Source organism: Egretta garzetta, unplaced genomic scaffold (genome assembly GCF_000687185.1).
Source record: "Egretta garzetta isolate BGI_Z169 unplaced genomic scaffold, ASM68718v1 scaffold117, whole genome shotgun sequence".
Classification (NCBI taxonomy): domain Eukaryota; kingdom Metazoa; phylum Chordata; class Aves; order Pelecaniformes; family Ardeidae; genus Egretta; species Egretta garzetta.
Genome location: NW_009260479.1, coordinates 5456391 through 5478452, shown reverse-complemented (window position 1 = coordinate 5478452; position 22062 = coordinate 5456391). Strand labels below are relative to the sequence as shown.

Below are 22062 nucleotides of genomic sequence, written 5' to 3'. Positions count from 1 at the left end.
GCCGTGGCTCTGGTGCCCGCCCCGGGACCTTTGCGAGCCGCTGGGTGCACGGAGGTGCTGATGTGGTTGGAGGTGTCGTCTCCGTGTTTCCCCTGCCCTGATCCGGAGGAGGCAAGGAGCAGAAGGTGCTGAGAAATGACCGTCCAGCCCTCTGGCCCAGGCCAGCACCCGGCGTGACAAGGTTGGCCTGCTCTGGCCCAGGGCGATACCCTAGATGACAGAGTTGGCCTTGCAGTTAATAACACCCAGTCGTGTTGGCTGAAGGTGGTTAAAAACAAAAGTTTCTGTGGCATGCCCAGTTAGGCAAGCATTTGAAGTGTGCTATACCTAGCTTTGGGACAGCACCTTTGTGCGGACAGATTCCTGCACGTTTCACACTGAAACTGAAGTCTTGGCTGCTTTGGTAGTTTTTGCAGTCAAATCTTTGTTCAGCATTGGGTTGTTTTAATCTCATGTCTCGGCGTTCACTGAGTCTTGTAGGCCTTTAAGTGAATCTGAGACCTAGGCGCTGACCTGTTGTGGTTTGTATTCATAGAAGTAGGAATATATGCTAAAAGCAATGTAGTCTAGGAGTATAGTTAAAGAGCAGGAAAAAAACCACCAGGGTCTTTAGACATAACATTTTGGACAGTGTGTGAGAGCTTGACGAACAATTCCTGTATTTAAAAAAAAAAAACCTGTAACAGCAATATGATTATGTGTATGAAGATGAGTGCAAAAAACCAATAGGACTCTTGTATATCATTTCTCGTATAAATAGTGTCCTGAAAGGCTTGTAGTTAGTTCTGTGTTGACATAGCAAGACAATCAGCAGTATTCCCATAGAGTGAGTAAAGAGGCATTCTCCTAAGCTAGTTTTCTTTCTTATGTTAAGCTTTATTCTTCTTAGCAGCTAGTGTCATCATCTTAAGGCTTTGATTTGCTCTAAATTAGGTACACTAAATTCCTCTCTCTCTGAGGATGGCTTCTCTGGGTTACAGGCAGACACCAAAGGTGGCTCTGGCGGAATTGGTAAGGTCGGGCACAGCACGGTTATGCTGCTTCCAACATCAGGTCTTGCTGGAAGCACAGTTCTTGTAGTGAAATGATGTTCCATTGCTAATATAAAAATTACAAATCTATTTGGAGGTTTTTACTTCTTCCTATACAAACGGATGCTAGCTTGATTTTGAAAAGAGGTTTCCTCCTTCCTCTTTTGGGGAGGAGCATACTTTGATCAGCTTGAATTTCCAAATGGTTTAATAGAAAAACAGTTACCTTAATAAATAGTAAAATAGGCCTTAGCATAAGTGAGCAGGCTAACCAAAACAAATTCAAGAGTAACGGGGAAAAAAAAAAAAGTAATATATTTGGGTGAATAACTGCTTACCCACTACCTATTAAAATATATGCAGCATAAACTAGAAGGGAAACAAAAGTATGGAACTGTGCCTAAATGTTCTTTGGCAAATGAGGGAGAATTAGGCTGCTGGCTCTCAACTTTAAATCCATTCCATTGGGATGCGCACTTGGCTGCTCACACCTCACAGGGGGTGAGGAGTAGATGTCAGCTATTTTTATTTTTTAACAAATACTTTTTCTGCTTTCCTAAAAGTTATAAAGCTAAACCATCGTGCTTTGGTAAGACCAGTTAAAATCACTATTTCATACAGAAAGGTATAAAAAGTAACACAATGCACTTAAAGGACTTTGAGCAGGGTATTTGGGTTTTGGTTATCTCTTGTTTTATTATTATTTTATTTTTTTAATGCCCACTATCTTCTTAGCTGTGAACTTTTCCTCTTGTTTCTTTCAACACAGGTTTTGGTGGGAGAGAACAAAGATAAAATTTATATGCCCCAAAAAAATGAAATTTCATTGAATGGATTTAAGCTAACACCTAAAGTGCTGAATTTTTACAATGATCATATTAGAGCTTTTCAATGTTTTATTTTCTATTCTATTTCTAATTACGGGTGTGGGGTTGATGCTAGTAAAGGTGAAGTTCTTTAATTACGTCAATACAACTTTTCAGCACAGGCACTACTTAAAGTGAAGTAGTAGTGTGTTCTGAGAGGAGTTTTGCGGTTGACATGAGCTAAATTAGGAGAAGTCTTTTTCATACCACTTGAAATAAACATACGAAGTTATTATCGATTGTATTTATAGTGTTTAAACTTGCTACCTGAAACTCCTGTAGCTTTTTGTATAAGCAGACTCTTTGCACAGACTCTTTAACAAAACATTGTTTCGCCATAGAAAAATACATACTTCTAGCTCATTAGTTGTAACGTCTTTCTCACGCTATCAGATTTGTCTGCTCACTTTTCATGACATTCACCCCTGATTTTAGCCTCCCTTCAAAAACCAGTTGAATGGGATTTGCAGCTCAGGGAGAGCTGTGCCAGACAAGGCGTCTGTGTGGTGGAGCTGTTCTTAAATATCTACTGTTTTCAAAAGTGCTTTATTTTGATTTAGCTTTTCCCCTTGGAATTATAGCATCTTGTGTTACCTTGCAGTTAACTGGATTTCATGCAGGAAGGTATCCTGCGATTTAGGAGATTGGTGCGTAAAATGGAAATGATCTCTCCTCTTCCTGACAGCGTGGCAGCAAGAACAGCAAACTTGTGATCAATTTTCTTGGTTATTTTAGAGTAATTCTTTTGTCATTTGATAATATCACATAGTCATCCACTGCAGAAAAAAGTTGATTTTAAAAAAAAAAAAAGAAGTTTAAAATCGAGTACTTCAGTCAGGAAACGCCACGGTTGTCTCCTCACTGAGTGGTGACTTTTCCATCCTTGTTTTTCTGCTCAGCATAAATGCTTTATAATAGCTTGATGCCACATTTTGAAAGATTCTCTTTTTCAGTGCCTTCTCTGTCCTGTCTAGCGTACAGGGTAGACAGTGATTGCTTAAGGACCAATTACTTAATGTTTTCTTTGATGATGTCCCTAGCAGGTTTTGGAGGATGAACATGGTATCAGTTTGGTTTGGCAAAACCGTTATGAAATGAAACTCTGTTCATTTCCGAATAATAAAAGGAAAAAGGAAAGAATAATCTTAATTGGTATTTTTAACATTTGAACTCTAGAGCTTATTGTTTTAAAACATTTTTTTCTTCTTCCCCTCTACACCCCACTACCTCTCTGTTGACTTTTATTCAAATAAAAGTGAGTCCTGTTTCTGGGGGGCAGGGCTGGCTTCATCACACAGATCTCTACAGTTGAGCTGAGAGTATGCTGAACTCTTAAACCAACACCTTCTGTGTGGGCCTTGCAAAAATAGGTATAAGATGTGCTTTGAGAGTTGTGAAATGTTTCGCATTTTCTGATGACAGAGGGATGGAGTGAGACATTGCGATTCCAGCTCTTTAAGGTAGTAACTCAAGGGGCTTTTGTTCTGCTTTTGTTCTTTCTTATTTCTTTAAATCACTTGTTGTCCTACATCACTTCTTTTGCCTATACATCAACTCTTTGTTAGGAGGTTTTCCCTTCTCAAGGGAGTGATTACAACCTTTTTTTTGCTTGCAGATCTGTCTAATTCTAGGGGGGTATTAGGCATGTTCTCGCCTCGGTTCTTCTGTTTGGCTGCATTGTTTTGGAGCAACTGGACAGCTTCTTCAGGCTTACTTATATGCTCTCGGGTGGGGTATATTGATTGGAGCTAGAAATACTGGAACCAAATGTGTTTGGTGAAGCTCTTTTCTTAGCTGTTAAATGAAGATTTACAGAAAACACACGAACATATTTTTTTCCTCTATCCAAGTAGATAACTGGCCAAATCTGGAAGAATTCCTATGAAGAATGCAATGTACAGTCATGATGTTATCTTTCCTAAGGTAACCATTGGGTTACCTTTTTTTAAACTTCAAGCTCTTCTTTTAAAGTATATTTAAACACTTCCTAAGCTATCATATACAAAAACAAACACTGAGGAGAAAGGTGTTTTTGTTTTTTTTTTACCCTGCCTGAGAGAAAATTATTTTGCCATGTTTTTTGAGGAATATATGTTTTGGGAAAATTTTGACGCTTTCCAGATTTCTGCCTCAGCCTGAATTATTTTGGAAAGTAAAACTTCAACTTGTGCAATTAAAATATGGCAGAAGTATAAAACATTAGTGATCAGGTGTTAAATGGGATGCATTTGGCAACTTCAAAAAGAGTGCGAGCCACTTACAGGAGGCCAGCCAAGCGAGAAGGTCATTCTCATTCCTCTCATGTGTTACTGTGTTCTCGCATTAATGTTTTTCTCAAAAGGTGCTAAAAATTGTTGACTTTTCCCTGTTTTCTTTTGGGTTTAGGTTATTCAGCTTCTGAAAGCTGGGAAAGCAAAGGAAGTTTCTTACAATGCACTGGCTTCACATATTATTTCAGAAGATGGGGACAATCCAGAAGTTGGAGAATCTCGTGAAGTTTTTGATCTCCCTGTGGTAAAGGTGACTGACTCATCTATGATATTGTCAAAGTACTGATATGGATACTTCATTGTTATAAAAGCAAATATTCACATTTAGCTGATGACCAAATGAAACATATCTTTAAAAATCTTTTATTCTTGTTACACAAACTTTTATCCTGACTGATAGACTTCTAGAATTCTGTTCTCTCCTTTCTCTTGTTGCTTTGTATCCATCAGTGGTTTGGGTTCTTTTTTCTGTTTTGTTTTGGTTTTTTTCCAGATTCTTCGTTCAGTTATCTGTGAGTTGGTGTCCTATTAACTGTACTTTAGAAATGTTTCTGACGGGAAGGATCTTACAAGCTTCTGGCAGTGGAAAACCTCAATTTACAATAAGTAGTAGACAGCTGAGGGGTTTTTTTTTTAAACACATATAATCAGCAAGATGCAAAATAATTTTGTTGATTCTGCATGTGTGTGCTACACTAATTTTAAACAATAGGAACTTGTAGAAAAACGTTTTTTCTCTTGATTTTTAGTTTATTTTTTTTTCTTTTTCTTTTTTTTTCTTACACTGGAATTACCAGTATTTCGTTGCTATCTTGCCATACTGGGTTATTTTTCCAGTGAAAGATTCTGGGCTTCATGTTTGAAAATGGGAACTTGTCCCTCAGCAAGTCATGAGAGTGAGTAGAAGAAAAAACACCAGTATTTCACTGCCATTACCTTTAGGTACATGATTTTGGGCTATTTTTTCCATATGGTTGCAGGTGGCAGTAAGGAATTTTGATAGCTTATGTCAGGAGAGTCCACCTGACAGTGTAGAATTATTAATTAATTCCAAAAAATAAAAGGTGCTTAGCTAGAGACCTTATGGTTATAGTGAGTGTGCTGATTAATTTTTAGTTCCTTTTCTGAAGTGTTCTGTGGCATAATTTTAGTCTTACAAACAAGATGACTGCTGCCATTCTCATGTGAAGGAAGGACATCAGCATTGTAATGGTGCTTTCTGCTTTCTAATGCCATTTACTTAAACAATTAAATTTTCTTAGTTTGACCTGAAAACCTCACAGTGTGATCTGTAATCAAGAAGATTAGACTAAATATTAAGGGAATGAAAGTCAGAGGCAAAGGTAGCATGTTATTGAGAGAAAAGGCATAGAGAATAAGAAAAATAAAAACTTGAGGGAGGAAAATACCCCATTTTTTTTGCAGAGGATTGGGGAATTGTCAGTTAGATGTTTTTAGTTCATTTTTAAAAGCCTTTTTCTAAGGGAGAGAGAATAGCAAGAATTGGGACACCATATATGTAATTACCACAATATAGTTGTTTGTTTTTTGAGGAAAAGTAATTTCATATTGCTTATATGCTGTATTGGGACTGATGTCCTGTATCTCTTCCCTTCTCCACCACCTCCCTCTCTCCCAGAGGGGGGGATACTGTCCCATAATACTGTCAGTGAGGGGCTGTGTGCTGAGCAGCCCTTGGGGCTGTGTATTTAGAAACATCTTTCTATATAAGGTTATAGTTCCTGACTCCTTGGCGATCAGTGTAAGGATCGGGGATTTTTTTTTTTTAGAGCACAGAAAACTGACAAAAGAGAGAGGATGAATAAATACTGTAAATGGTTTTCCTGGCACAATAGAAGGACAAGAGAAGGTGGTATTGCTCCCATATTGCTGCACAACCTTTGAGCAGTCTTTATATTAACTCTTACGAAATAAATCAGAACAGTATTTTTTGAAAAGACCTAAGTACAATGTCTGTGAAATGCTTAGACTTTAAAAGTTTGGAGATGTATACTGAAACTAGCTATAGGATGAACTTGGAAGGTAATTCACAGTTCACACATGCAGACCAAGGTTTTTAATGTCTGTTGGTTTTTATTTTTCAGCCTTCCTGGGTGATCTTGTCTGTTCGCTGTGGAGCTCTTCTGCCGTATCCTTTAAGTTCAACTTTGAATCAATTCTATAGGAAACATGTTAAAATAGACACCACCGAGGAATTAAAGACTACTTCAAGTATGTATAGCTTAAATTTTTAAAAAGATAATGTGTTTTCCTTGCCAGGATTGCAGCGTGCTTGGAGTTTCTTTGTCTTCAGTTTTCCTGCCTTTTTGGCTATTTTGGATGCTTACTAGGCACTTGCAAGGAAACTGTCATCTGATGGACTCAAAACATTTTAGCTGGAAGTTGATAACTAAATGTGAGGATCCAGGCAAAACGCTGGAGTTCAGAAAGTGGGCAGATGTTGGTTCAGAGTAAAATGGCCTATTCTGCCCTTTCTAGAAGCAGAATTAAGTGAGAGATAAATAGGCAATAACTCATATCAGCACTATATTATAAATAACAATTTATTAATGGATAGTGTTAGTATTACCATTTTTGGGATAGTATGTCCTTGCCTTTGGTAGATCTTTCTTGTTTGTTTGGCTAGATTTATGTTTCTTCACTTGTTTGGAGCATATATTCTTGCATGTGGGTGGCATATTCCTTCCTCTTCTTGTCAGTTATTACTTTTTCATCTTTATTTATGTTCCCCTCAATTTTTTCTTTGGATCATAGGAATTGTGACAATGGCTATTATTATAGAAAAAAAAATCATGTGTCTTTTTCTCAGACCATTCATAATAAAGATTCTGTAAATAGAGAAGCTGAAGCAGAGCAATACATTTCAGCACAGATATGAGTGGATGATTGCAACAAACAATGCCAGGACTAGGGAGGTATGCTGTCAGGCAGGAGATCTCATTTTGGAATGAGGTTAGCAGGTGGTCGCGTCTATAATGGAAAACAAGAGATGGTAGATGCAAGAATCCAGGTGTTTGTATTAGGAATTCAGGTCTTAATGTGCTTCAGTGATTCAGAATTTGTGTTTTATACCCAGTATTTCAAGGTATGTGCCTTTGCATCTCGCTGTGTCTTGTCTCTTGTGGAAACAGTCTGTGTATTCTCTACGTCCCCAAGAGAATTCAGCTCAGGGAGTGAACTGTAGGAAGAGAAAGCATTGAATTAGTCAGAGAAAATAATGTAGGGAGGTCTTTGCAGCTGTTTTGGTCACGATAATCAGCATGTCAGATAGGATTCAGCAGTGTGGAACACTTGCCATAGTCATGGATAGTCTTCTGACCTAGGAGAAGAAGGTTTTCCAATTAATGACTTGGCTTCCAAATGGAAAAAATGTACCAAACATGACATGGCAAAACCCAAATTAGCAGAGCTACTCCTGTATTAAAAGTAATTTGATTATTGTGATGAGATCTAGGCTGGTGATTTTTGCACTTTGCATCTGGAAATAATGCGTTTATCATCCTTTCATCATCAGGATGGGAGCGTACAGTTGCTTACGTCACACGTCTGTAAGCTGTCTCCCTGTTCCTGAGGACTAGTTGAAAAAAAAAACACCAAACCAGCTTGGATTTAGGTACATTTTCAGGCTTAAGTAATCTAGCATTGCATTACTCGTGTTGTGCTTTCCCATGCAGAAGTTGCACTATTTGAAAATCGGTCTTCCGTCTGAAGCCAGGGGTTTTTAAAAGGATGATCTAAGAGCTGATGTTATTACATAGCCAGAAAAGTCAACAGCTAAAACCATTGAGTGATGCAGTCCATAACTAAATTGTAGCAATAAATGTGAGTGTAGCCCTGAATGGCTGTTGCTCAGGAAGTCTTCATTGTGGGTATATGGGAGTGGCCAAATGAAAACACCAGGTCTCACTAGTATCATATTCTTGGGTCTCATGGAATTAGGAAGTTCTGTACACCTGTCAGCAGTAAACGGCTCCTTGGACCTTTGACTTTATTCTTTCTAGTGCTTCACGTCCTTAGAACCTGGTGGGTTTAGATTTTATTCTGAGCCTTAAGTGCTCACTAAAATGGGTTGTTAAGTCTTAACTTTGTTGTGTTTCAGTCTCTTTACGACTTTTAGTGCAGTGGCATCTGGCCTTTCATTAGGGTTTTAGGTACTGCCATAAGGAGAAAAATGTAGTTAATAGGAATAGCTTACTTTTTCCAGTTAAATGGTTTTGGACCCTGTTTAGGCAGGGGTTTGAGATTCTGCATTTTCATCTTTTGTTTATGTTTTAATGTGGAGATGTAATACTCAAAGTTGCCATTAAATTTACTGAAGAAGCAAGTCCTAGAAACTTCTTCCGTCAGTTAGATATATGGACCTAATAAGAGCCTTAAGGATTTTATGTATGCTTACCAGTTTGGGTACTTATTTGATGGGCATTTACCTGTCAGTTCTTAAAGGTGAAGTTTAATGTAGAAAGATTTAATGCAATATAGAAGTGTAATAATGTTGCCTGTTTCTTAGAAATACATTTTAACATTCCACTGTGAAAGTTGTTTTCATCAGGGGAAACTTCAGGAGGCAGAGTGTTCTGTTCACTGCTAACTGATGTTAGCACAATCTGACTAACCTGCAGTTGAAGGGGAGTAACAGAAAAATGAATCTGGAAGCAGCCTTCCTGAAGGAGGACATAGAGTTTTGTGTGTGAAAACCTCAGCTATAATGCCATAAAGAGGGCTGGTGATTTCTTTATTAATTCTCTTGATGGCAGCAAAAGCAAGAATGAGGAGGGATTATTTTTCCATGGTCTTGCACAGATGAAAGAGTTAGAGCACTTCTGAATTTTTGTTTCTGGGAGAGAAAAAAAGCGAGTTTTGTTGCATTCCCTCGTTTTTGTTTTCCAGACTCACTTGGAACCTTATTGTTGTGCTGCTTGTAACTGTTTTAAGAGGGTCTATTTCACTCCCATTCTTTAGAGAGTGCAAGCTGCAGTCAAACTGATGGACCTCTTAAAAGTTAAATACCCAGCTGTTGCTGCTTTATGTGCTAAGAACAGATGTTAAGGCAGGGCGTAGACAACCGTATGCTTTTGAAAGATCCAGTACTGAATCTCTACCTTAGATGAGATACTGAGCAACACAGTGAAATTTAGGACATTCATCAGACTTGAACTTCCTGAATTATTCTGGATAATGGTAGTAATCTATTCTTAAGTTTTAAAGTGCTCTGGGCTTTGTTGTCAGCTTGCTGTGTGTTGCCTCTTCTGGGTCTCAAAATTTTAAGTATTGCTGGTGCATCTGCATGGGGAAAGGAATTCTGTTTCATTACAAAATTCTCAGTGTGTTCTTGTAACACAATGCACATCTGTATCTGTAGTCGTTTTTTCCAACGAGGTGTGCATGTATCGTAAACACAAAATCATAGTGTGTTGAAAAGGGAGGGAAGTTGCAGAAGTCAGCTGGTCCGTCTGTCTTTCCCACGGCACTTCTCTCAAGCTGTTCTTTCTCTCCTGTTTCACAAAGCTCCTCCTGTAGTGGAGATTTTACAGTCTCCCCAGTCACCTTACAGCGTCTCACTACTGTGTTGCTGGAGTTTAACCCCATTACCATGCTGCAGTGTAATCCTGGTTTGATTTCTCTGAGCCATTCTGAACAGGGAGAACAAATTACTGTTCTTTCCATTTGTCAGCCTTTAAAGGGTTTGAAGATGTGTCATCTTAGCTTCTTAAACACATCAGTTCTGGTCTTTGAGTTTCCTCTTGTAAGTCATATTTACTAGGTCTGTAAAAATTCTCACTGCTCTTTTTTGCATACTGTTTCATTTGTCTATCACTTTTATGCATCTGAAAACAAATATGCATTGGTACCAGAGATCTTGTTGAATTTTGAAAGCAGGGTGGAAAACTTCATGTTAGTTTCAGGCTGTGTTTCTGTTTCTTACATCCTGGTGTGATGTTTCCTCTGTTTTTCACAGTATAGCTCCTAGTTTCTCCCCCTCCCTGTATGTGTTGCCTAGCTGACTTCCAGTGTAGCGTTATACCTCAGTAGGAAAAATAATCAGCTGTGGAAGATTTGATACTTGCTTATACTGACTTGCCTACTACTGTTCACACATAATCATAGAATCATAGAATTGTTTAGGTTGGAAAAGACCTTTAAGATCATCAAGTCCAACTGTTCCCCTAACACTGCCATCCCACCACTAAACCATGTCCCTGAGCACCTCATCTACTCGTCTTTTAAATACCTCCAGGGATGGGGACTCGACCACTTCCCTGGGCAGCCCCTTCCAGTGCCTGACAACCCTTTAATTGAAAAATTTTTTCCTAATGTCTAATCTGCCCTGACACAACTTTAGACCGTTTCCCCTTGTCCTATCACCCGTTACCAGGGAGAAGAGACCAATACCCACCTTGCTACAACCTCCTTTCAGACAGCTGTAGAGAGTCATAAGGTCTCCCCTCAGTCTCCTCTTCTCCAGACTGAACAGCCCCAGTTCCACCGGCCGATCCTCGTAAGACTTGTGCTCCAGACCCCTCACCAGCTTTGTTGCTCTCCTCTGGACATGCTCCAGCAATGGGGAGTTGCAGTGAGGGGCCCATAGTATTCGAGGTGCGGCCTCACCAATGCAGTGTACAGGGACACAATCACTGCCGTGCTCCTGCTGGCCACACCATTCCTTATACAAGCCAGGATGCCATTGGCCTTCTTGGCCGCCTGTGCACACTGCTGGCTCATGCTCAGCCGGCTGTTGACCAACACGCCCAGGTCCTTTCCCACCATGCAGCTCTCCAGCCACTCTTCCCCATGCCTGTAGCATTGCATGGGGTTGCTGTGACCCAAGTGCAGGACCCGGCACTTGGCCTTGTTGAACCTCATACAGTTGGCCTCGGCCCATTGATCCAGCCTGTCCAGGTCCCTCTGTCTAATACTTTGGTTTGTTGGGTTTTTTTGATACATGAGCTTGTCCCTTGATCTGTTTGTTTTTCAGTGCCTTTTGTGGACTTGATAACCATACTGTATGCTAGGAAACTGTTTCTACTTTTCCAGTCTTTATAAAAAGGAAAAGGGCAGGTTAGGTTCCAGAATATGTCTTCAACCAAAAATTCTACCATTTGGTTACCAAACTTTGCCATTTTTGAAACCTCTGGCTTCTGTATTACTTTCTAACCTTTATTTTTTTTTTTAAGACTATGCTTTTATTTCTTTCTGATTTTAAATAATGTCATCCACCAGATTGCCATCTTTTTTAATAAGCATTCAAAAAAAGCACTGTGACTTTCTACAGGTGTTTGCTACTAGCTTTTATTTTAGAAAAGCACACTTTTCTTGGTCTGACTTGTTTTATCAAATTTCTTGTGCATTGTATTCCTTCTGTATTGTCTGTTGCTGTCTGTAGCAAAAGTTTCTTCTTCAGATTCTCCTGTATTTTTAAACATGGAAGATAAGCACTTGATAATGAAAAGAAGCTCTTGGTAGTGACTTGACTCCTGTAAGTAAACTTCCTGCATTTAGCATCCTGAGATGGGCTGCGGGAGATGCTCTGGGAAGAGGCAAGTTTGTAAGGTTGTGAAAATGTGTCGTATTAGAGGTGTCCTGATCCAGCCTGCACCTCAATTTTTTCCTGACACATATTACTTGATTTGGAAACAGACAACGTATTTTTAAAGATAAATGGTTTTGAATGGCCAACAATAATGGTTGATAATATCTGAGAACTACTATGCACGCTATTTAATTTCCTTCTAATGTCCGTCAAGAACCTCTCATTTAAATTATTTTGCATCCTTGACACCTGCTTTCCAGTGTAAATGGCTTTTCTCCAGAATCGTGTCAGATCTTTTTTGGAGTTACTGCCTGTCTCTCTCAGGTAAGAGGTGAATCGTATTTCAGTCTACTCCAATGTAAAATATGTGTGTGATGCTTTGTTTTTTTGAGTTTTTCTGTTGTACTCTGACTTTTTTTTCTGTATGTTAGGTGAATTACCACCTAAACTCTTTTTTTCACTGAAAATAAGGGCAAGAACATTTCAAACTGTGAACATTCAATCAGTAATTTATCTTGTATTCAACTGTATGGTGATTCTCAAATGCAGAGAACACTAGACTATAAATTATTTGCTCCTATTCTTCTATTTCTGCATTATGTTGTAGTTTAACCCGTCAGGCAGCTAAACACCATGCAGCCATTTGCTCACTCCCCCCGCAGTGGGATGGGGGAGAGAACTGGAAAAAACCTAAAACTCGTGAGTTGAGATAAAGACAGTTTAATAGGTAAAGCAAAAGTCATGCACACGTGCAAAGCAAAACAAGGAATTCATTCCCTGCTTCCCACCGGCAGGCAGGGGCTCAGCCATGCCCAGGACAGCAGGGCTCCATCACGCATAATGGTGACTTGGGAAGACAAACACCACCACCCTGAATGTTCCCCCCTTTCCTTCTTCTTCCCCCAGCTGTGTGTGCTGAGCATGACATCATATGGTGTGGGGTATCCCTGGGGTCAGTTGGGGTCAGCTGTCCCGGCTGTGCCCCCTCCCAGCTCCTTGTGCCCCCCCCAGGCTCCTCGCTGGTGGGGCGGGGTGAGAGGCAGAAAAGGCCTTGGCTCTGTGTCAGCCCTGCCCAGCAGTAACAAAACCATCCCTGGGTTATCAACACTGTTTTCAGCACAAATCCAAAACATGGCCCCATTCTGGCTACTGGGAAGAAAATTAACTCTACCCCAGCCAAAACCAGCACAATTAACACAATATTTATTCAACATACTTTACCTGCTTAGGCACTGAAACCTTAACAAGGGTGCCAGAGAATAAAGTGGAAAGGTGGTGCTTCGATGCCTTGTGTTGATAGCCAGCTCTGCAGGTCTGCCAGTAGCCTGTTGGTGAGCCGTGTGCGTGCAGAAGGACAGGACAAGGCCCTAGGTGCTAATGGAATATATGCGTATATGTGCTTTGGACTTTTTAACAAATGATTCCTGTAATAGTATCACTAGTTCTGAATGGTAATGGCTTAAATACATATGGCTTTCTTGGCAGGGGAGGGAGGATGTTGCTGTGATATAAATTGTTAGAAATAAATACTTCATGTGTTTACACAGGCTATTAATTTGGTCTACTCATTAAAATTCTGTTTAATGAATTTGAACAGGCTGTCTAAGAGAAATAATTCTTATTTCCTTGATCACTAACTTTTTTCTCTTGCAGAAGGTGATATATTAGTGTTGAGTTTTACAGGAGTGAAGAATGTTTTCATTTTCTCTGTGCAGGTTAAAAATGATTGTTTTAATGTCTTTTCTTTTTGCATTTCTTTGTCACCCTTTTTTCTCTGTAACTTTCATGCTAATCTGGTATTTAAAAGTGATAGGTAATACATTAACCAGAGTTGTAAATGGTATGTCATGGATTGTACTAAAATTCTTCAAGCAGAAGGCAGTTGGTTGCATAGAACTAAAAGGCTCATTTACTTCCCTTTTAGGTTTCATCTGAAGACCGAAGTACACTGTGGGCTTTGATTACTTTTTATGGAGGGAATTGCCAGCTGAGCCTCAATAAGAAGTGTACTCATTTGATTGTGCCTGAGCCAAAGGGGGTAAGAGTTTTTTACACATACAGTTACTCTTCTTGTAGCTCTCGTTTGTTTTTGAATAATCAAAAATTTTCCATCTCCCTGAAGTTAGAATTCTTAAGACTGTTCATTAGTCTTGAACAGCTAAGATCAAAATAATTATGCATTGCAGCTATTCAGTTCATATTTATTTTCTGCATGGCTTTAAGCCTTATTAATTCAAAAGATGTCCAATTTCTGGTTGAATAAAGCATTTTATTCTTTATTCTGTTTGTCTTGACCTAATTTTGACATCATGATCATTAGTGATTGTGATTTGTAAATCTGTACGATACAGAATCAGTGAAGAAAAATGAAGGACAAAATTGAAAAATGGTGTATAATGCCCTTTGATGTTAAGAGGGAGAGAGGAATAAAGAGAGCAGAAGGAGGAACAGGTTATTTTTTCTTAAAGAAAAAAGAACTCTCAAAATCCCTCCAGTCATTCCTCTTAGAGAGATGGTAGGATAAACAGTACACAGCATTCCTGTCCAACTGCTGATAAAGTAGTTGTACTTCAAATCACTCCCATCATAGAGTCATAGAATATCTCAAGTTGGAAGGGACTCATAAGGATCATTGAGTCCAATTCCTTACTCCTTGCAGGACTACCTAAAACTAAACCATATGACTAAGAGTGTTGTCCAGATGCTCCCTGAACTTTGGCAGGCTTGGTGCTGTGACCGCTTCCCTGGGAGCCTGTTGCGGTGACCAACTACCCTCTTAATGAAGAACCTTTTGCTAATGTCAAATCTGAACTTCCCCTGACACAGAATCACAGAATGGCAGGGGTTGGAAGGGACCCCTGGAAATCATTTAGTTCAACCCCTACATTGCTTCATTCCATTTCCTCGTGCCCTATTGCTGGTCACCAGAGAGAGGAGATCAGCACCTTCCCCTCTGCTGCACCTACCTGTGAAGATGCTGTAGACTGTGATGCAGTCACCCCTCAGCCTTCTCCAAGCTGAACAAGCCAGGTGACCTAAGCTGCTCCTCATAAGTCTTCCCCCCGAGACATTCTACCATCTTGGTGGCCCTCCTCTGGACACACTCTAATAGTTTGATGTCTTTCTAAGTATAAATTGAGGTGCCCAAAACTGCACACAGTACTCAAGGTGGGGCTGCACCAGAGCAGTGTAGAGTGGGACAATCACCTCCCTCAACCAGCTAGCTATGCTTTCTTGATGCGCCCCAGGGACATGGTTGTCCCTTGTAGCTGCTAGGGCACACTGTTGAGTCATACTCAACTTGCCATGAACCCAAACCCCCAGATCTCTGTCTGAGGGGTTGCTCTCCAGCCTCTCATCCCCCAGTTTGTACATACAACCTGGATTACCCCATCCTAGGTGCAGAATCAGGCACTTGCCCTTGTTAAATTTCATACGGTTGGTGATTGCCCAGCTCTCTAATCTATCCAGATCTCTGTAAGGCCTCTATACCCTCTAGTCCACGGCTCCTCCTAATTTAATATCATCATTAGACTTGATACTCCTGTGTAGGAAGTCAAATGTTGCTGTCTTTATGCAAATGGAGAAACTGAATCAGAAAGATTCAGTATTAGATTATTTAGATTGGGTAACTAGCTAAAGGCAGCACTGAGCACATCAGAATAGCCTTCTCTGCTATAATGCTAGTAATGCTTCGGTTATAATAGTTCACTGAAACTTCAAGTAGTGTTCAGGTACTCCTCTTCCTGAAGAAGAAATACATTTATAATTGATTTAGTGTGGTGGTTCGGAGACCGAAAATACTTAGAACACGTTGAAGCTCATTTAAAAATGATTGCTTAGGTGCTTTTAGTTAATATAGTGGATGGAGCAACTTTCTGGGTTTGTTTTTTTATGTTTTATTTTTTTGTCCTTTAATAACATGAGCACATTTCCATTTTGCCTTTTTTTTTTTTTTTTTTTGATTTCCAGTCAGGGGAGGGCTCGCACAGGTCAGTTATTTGAATGTGAGTAACTGTTAAGATCAGGTTCTATATACTAGCTCCTTACATAAATCTGTAAAACTTTGCCAAGTTTGTAATGTTGTTTTATACAAATTGAGTGTATTATTGTCCCATCAATGACCCTTTTGATATTTTGGAGTTAATGTAAACTATCTAATACTAAGATAGAGAAGAGCATGTGGCTAGTAGGATGACAATAAACTTAGGCATGCAACACATAGGGAACTGCTTTAGAATGAAACATGGGCTGGCATTGGGAGAAGAGAAAGTGTAGACATGGGAAATGCTTGCTTTTTCTTCCGTTTCATTTAAAACAATAAGAACCTTTGTGGGTTTGTGTGTGTGTGTGTGTTTGGTTTTGGTTTTTTTTTTTTTTTTGAGTGCATGGTCTTTCTTCTGTGGAAGTTAGAAAGGTGTACTGAACACCACCCTAGTTGTCTCCTCCACCACAACAAAACGTAATGCTTGGAGGAAGAGCTTTGCTGCCTAAATGGTGTCTTTAAGAGGCAAAGATATACATGTAAAAAGTATTGTCTTAAATCTTAGGGTTTTTAGAGTGAAGGATGTTGTCTTGAGCTTGCCAGTCAAGAAACTGAAAAAAGCACATTAGCATTTCATATCTGTAGGATAAAAAAAATCTTCTTTAATTTATGTAATCATTGAATGGGAATAATTTTATAGGACAATTACTTAAAATGTTTCTGGTCCTGCTGCTCTGACATGCTACTACAAGGGATTCTGCAGCAGTTTGTAATGAGAACAGTTTTGACACTAGTGAAAACGTAAATGATTGCTTTGACTAGACACAAGATGATAAAACAAGATTCTTAATAATTCTCACCACGAAGAAAGAACGAAAACTCATATCTGCAAATAAACTTGGTTTCATCTGTAATCTCTTTATTGTGTATGAATGACAGTTTCATTGTAGAAAATAACTCTAGAGAATCATTAAATTAAATTAATTTCCTCTGAATGTGCTGGTTGTTAATTTATATTGTTTGACGTACAAAGAAAATCCCAGTTCAATCACTTTTAAATATTAGATCCTGAAATTAGTTTCAAATCTTCTGAAGAAAGTTTTCTTTTTTTTTCCACTGTCTGAATATTTGTGAGGGGTTTCCATCAAAGAGGATGTTTGAATAAATAGAGCACTGATCCTGTGTCTATTTTTATTTCTTAGGAAAGGAAACGGTGAAGTTTTACTATTTGTATTTATCTTCAAATGACAAAATGATAAGGAGAAAGGGAGGGATAAAGTTTTCTACTTTGTCAGCATCATAACCTCTCATTGAAATGGATTTAGCTAATATTTGGACAGAATTGTAACTTTCAAGTTGAGGGCAACATTACAGTTTGCAGCTTCTGAGAAGGTGTATGGGAAATACCTGGCCAGTTTCTGATCTGTATTCCTGCCAAAACGTATTTTTTTCAGTGATCACCTTGTAAATACTTGTCTCTATTTAATTGTGAAATGCTCTTTTTTCCCTAAATGCTTTTTTTTATGTTGGTTTGTTTGTTCATTTTTCACTTGTTTTAGTGGCAAAAAATGTAAGTACAAAATATATTTAGACTCACCCTAATGTCCACCTAAAAATCAGCTGCATCTTAGCATTGACTGTGATGTTCCTAGCTGCTGGAGTTCTGAAGGCTTTTTTTCAACCATATTCCATGATTTTCAAATCCTTTGGTGATTGGGTTTGAGAAGAATTTGGGTAGTGATGTTTTTGCAAGTGAAGACTTAATCTTCTGTGGTTGTGCCTTCTGAGTACAGAATCATTTAGATTGGAGAAGACGTTTTAAGATCATCAAATCCAGCCATTAACCTAGCACTGCCAAGTCCACCACTAGCTCATGTCCTTAAGCACCTCGTGTACCCATCTTTTAAATACCTCCAGGGATGGGGACTCGACCACTTCCCTGGGCAGCCTGTTCCAATGCTTGACAACACTTCTGGTGAAGAAATTTTTCCTATTGTCCAATCTAAACCTGCCCTGGCACAACTTGAGGCCATTTCCTCTTGTCCTATCTCTTGTTACTTGGGGGAGGAGTCTGACCCCCACCTCGCTACAACCTCCATTCAGACAGCTGTAGAGAGCCATAAGGTCTCCCCTCAGCCTCCTCTTCTCCAGACTGAACACCCCCAGTTCCCTCAGCTGCTTTATGTTGTAAATGTGTCCATTTACACATTTACAATGTGAAGGTTTTTGTTTCATCTCTTTGGCACTCCTGTTTATGCACAGCAGTATAGTTTGTCCTGTTGGTTCTGGGAGAGATCACTTTCTGGTATTGGACAGCCTCTTGTAATCTGCCTCTCCATGCTCTAGCCCTGCCCTCAGAAAAGTTGTTTGGGATTTTTTGTCTTTAAATAAGATCTTTTATTTTTTTCCTCCCCAGGAAAAATATGAATGTGCTTGTAAACGGGACAGCATTAAAATTGTGACACCAGACTGGGTACTGGATTCTGTAGCTGATAAGACTAAAAAAGAAGAGATTCCTTATCATCCTCGTTTAATTATATACGAGGAGGAAGAGGAGGAGGAGGAGGAAGAGGAGGAGGAGGAAGCAGAAAATGAAGAACAAGATTCTCAAAATGAAGCTAGCACTGATGAAAAATTATCAAGCCCAGCATCTTCTCGAGGAGGATCACCTTTGGGTGATCAAGTTTTTTCACCAAAATCTACTACTGCTGACAAGGCAAAAGGGGAACTGATGTTTGATGATTCTTCAGATTCCTCTCCAGAAAAACAAGAAAGGAATTTGAATTGGACACCAGCTGAAGTCCCACAGGCATCTGCAGCAAAGCGTAGGTTGCCTCAAGGGAAAGACTCTGGGTTAATTAATTTATGTGCCAATGTCCCACCAGTGCCAGGTAATATTTTGCCTCCGGATATGAGAGGCAATCTAATGGCTTCAGTACAAGGTGCCCAAAGTTCTGATCGACAAGAAATGATGGCTACGTGGAGTCCAGCCGTGCGGACATTAAGGAATATTACTAATAGTGCTGATATTCAGCAGATTAATAGACCATCAAATGTAGCACATGTAAGTGTTGGATTTTTAATTTATAAGATATTGGACTTTTTCTTAGGAACCATCATATCCAAGAACTTCAATTTCCTTTTATTGTTCTTTAAATGTACAAAGGACTAAAAGTTCTCCTTTGTTGTGGCCAAATTAGTAACCTCCCCATAAGGAACTTCATTTCTAGCAGGTTCACAGAAGTAAGAATGCATTTGGAAAAAATGTTTGGAAGAGTAAAGCTGTGTTTACTTATAGCGTGGTTTAGAGTTTCAGTATGGATTTCTTGATAAGAGCAAAAAAAGTATATTCATTAATTTAGAATTATTTGGCTAGTTCAGGAAACCTGATTTCATACCCTTCAAGCTTTTTATTCAGTGTAAGGAATTATTTGTGCTATAAACACATAAAACTCTGAAATTGATTGTTCTCACAGTAGGTTCAGTTCTATACTGTGTTGTTCTGCTGGGCATCATTAATTTGGTATATAGTATAGTCAGGATTGTGATGCGTAAGTCCTAATTTACAAGTTCTTATGCCACTCGTATAGTTGAAATAATTGCAGCTTTTGTATTGAATTTATTTTTAGAAGAAAATAAAAAGCGAGTGAGCATGTACTGAAATAACTTGCAGCATTGAAATTCTAAGGTGTTCATGGGAAGGGAACATGAGAAAAGCAGGTGCTGGTAAATGTTAGACATATATTATTACTTAAATAATTGTACTGGTACATTTGTTTGGATGTTCACCTGAAGGTAAAACTTTCAAAGGTGCCTGAATAATACGGAAGCTTACATCTAGTACTTCAACACAAAAAGTAGAGTCACTCAGAAGTGTTGGTTCTTTGTTGTCTGTATGACTTCTGAATACGCAATGGAAATGTAGGCTTCCTTTTAAAACCTGAGTCTTAGATTCCTCTTCTCAGTGCCTTGAATTGATTAAGGACTGAGACTTCTGTGTAAGGATTGAGCAGAACCACCAAAGTCTTGGTCGGTTGGCCCATGCTGGTAAGTTGGCTGATGCTTTCATGTCTGAACACCACATCTACAACCCAGTCGTGTTATCAAATACTCTTTAGTGGACTTACTCTTCTGTAAGTAATATTTATAGAGCTACAGGGCAGTTGATGGTGTCGTGCTTCAGCTAGACTTTGTTCTCCAGAAGTCTGTTAGACTAGGGACTTGACTATGGTGTGCAAGGACTGCTCTCAAGTACCGTATCAGGCTGCTGCGTAGGTTGCCGTGCTAGCTCCAGCACGTGGAGAAAAGCTTTGCATCTTAGCATAGCAAATCTGATTCTTAGAGGGAGGAATACCAATTCTACATTTTTCCTTATAACTTCCCTCTGGCTAGGTTAAATTGTACTTTGTATCCTGCTTGGGCACCAGTCTTGGGTGGATTCCATGTCTTGGTGCACAATCTTCGAAAGTTAACGTTTAAGTTGAACCTCAGATTTCTGCTGAATGGCATGATCTGTAATAATAAGGCATTTTGCAGGTACAAAGTTACTTTCTGAATATACCCCTCGGATACTTTTGAAAGTTTTATCCCTTTATTTTGAAATATGTGTCCTGAAGCTTCTGTAATTTTGACTTTTGGGACTTCTTGAGGAGAGTAGCATGAAGATCTCTCCTCGTACCGAGCCGTGGAAACATTCTTTTTTGTATATGTTATTTTTAGTTATTGAATGTTTATACTGTGGTGCTGTCTAGACATTAGTGATGAGTGATGCATTGATAATTGTGGTTGTAAATGTATACTATACCAAAACCATCCAAATTACTGAGGTGAACCCTGAGTTGTTTTGAAGTGCATTGTAAAAAAAACACTTGAGACACCTCTCATAAAGAGTTGATGGACGTCTCATTGAGAAGTTACAGTTAATTGGCTTTGTGTTTTGGTGATGTGCTTTGATTCCTCTGTCTCTTACACACACCCATCACTGAAGTTTACGCTGTATGTGATGAAGTGGTGTGGGTGAAGGAAATAATTTTTGCAGGATTCACCAAAGCTGATTTCATGTGTAAAAGTTTTTGTGAATGGTGAGTCTAGAGTTTCCTATGGCTCCTTCTAATTTTTAATAGGTAGTTTATATTAAAATATTTTAATAAATATGTAGAACTCATCCTAATCTATTAGGAATTTGCCTATTTTTACCTTTTCACTTGCTAACTTGTGTCTGCTTAGTGTGAAATTATTTTTCCCTTAACAGTGAATTATACATAAAAGTGAAATTAAAGACCAGGTTATTTCAGCACTTTGTATAAATCTAAAATCTATTATTCTTAAGTATGGGTTGGTTAGGTTTGGGTTTTTTTTCCCCCGAGAAACTATTAGTGCTCAGCAGATCAATGTTTTTTCTTTGTATTTTGGGATTCAGTTTAAAAAATAGAGCTAAATATTCCTGAATTGGTTCAAAAGAAAGCAAAGTTGTATTAAGTTCCCATGTTTCAAAGAGCACTAATTAGTAGAGGCATTATTAGCAATTTCTAAGTTAAAGAAAATAAGACTATGGAAGTAAATTAAACTTTGAACTTAACGAGCCATGAAGATTGTAAAATTAATATTACAGTCGATTGAGTTGATCAGTGTAATTATTAACATAGTGTTAACTGTCATAATGCTATTGGAGATATCAATTATACAGGGATGGGTTTGAGTCTTAAGTTTTGCTAAAATGCACATTGCCTTATATTAGGAGCCATACGTAGCTTCATGCTTTTCTATGTGTAAGTCTTGTCTTTTCATTTTGCTCTTAACAGAAGATTTTTGTTTAGCTCACGATGTTTTTAAGCATAGGATTCTTTTCTTTTGAGAATTGTATTTTCCCAGTAGTTCTTTAAATATTTTTAAAACTGAATGACAACAAAAAGGTCACAAAACTAATCTTTGTTTTCTAGATATTACAATCACTTTCAGCACCTACAAAAAGTTTAGAACAACAAGTAAATCATAGCCAACAGGGACATCCAAATGCGGTGCTGTTTAGTCAAGTGAAACTAACACCAGAGACACATTTATTACAGCAGTCACATCAAGCACAGCAACAACAGCACCATCCTCTTTTACACCTTCAACCTCAACAACTTATGCAGCTACAACAGCAGCAGCAGCAACCCCAGATTGCCCAACAGTCTTTCCAACAGCAGCAGCCTCATCAGTTTTCACAACAGCAGCAGCAAGTTCATCAGCAGCACCAGTTCGCACAACAGCAGCTTCAGTTTCCACAGCAGCAGTTACACGCCCAACAACAGCTACACCGCCCTCAGCAACAGCTCCAATTCCAACAGCAGCATGCTTTGCAACAGCAACTTCATCAGCT

General features: G+C 38.9%; 1 protein-coding gene across 1 annotated transcript in view; it reads left to right on the top strand.

Moving 5' to 3' along the window:
- PAXIP1 (PAX interacting protein 1) overlaps nucleotides 1-22062 on the top strand; it is a 58872-nt gene that overhangs the window by 21187 nt on the left and 15623 nt on the right. The window contains exons 2-7 of the mRNA XM_035899645.1: nucleotides 4283-4417; nucleotides 6273-6316; nucleotides 11977-12040; nucleotides 13641-13754; nucleotides 18118-18765; nucleotides 21641-22062. Coding sequence (XP_035755538.1) covers nucleotides 4283-4417; nucleotides 6273-6316; nucleotides 11977-12040; nucleotides 13641-13754; nucleotides 18118-18765; nucleotides 21641-22062 — 1427 coding nt within the window. The remainder of the gene's footprint in view (nucleotides 1-4282; nucleotides 4418-6272; nucleotides 6317-11976; nucleotides 12041-13640; nucleotides 13755-18117; nucleotides 18766-21640) is intronic.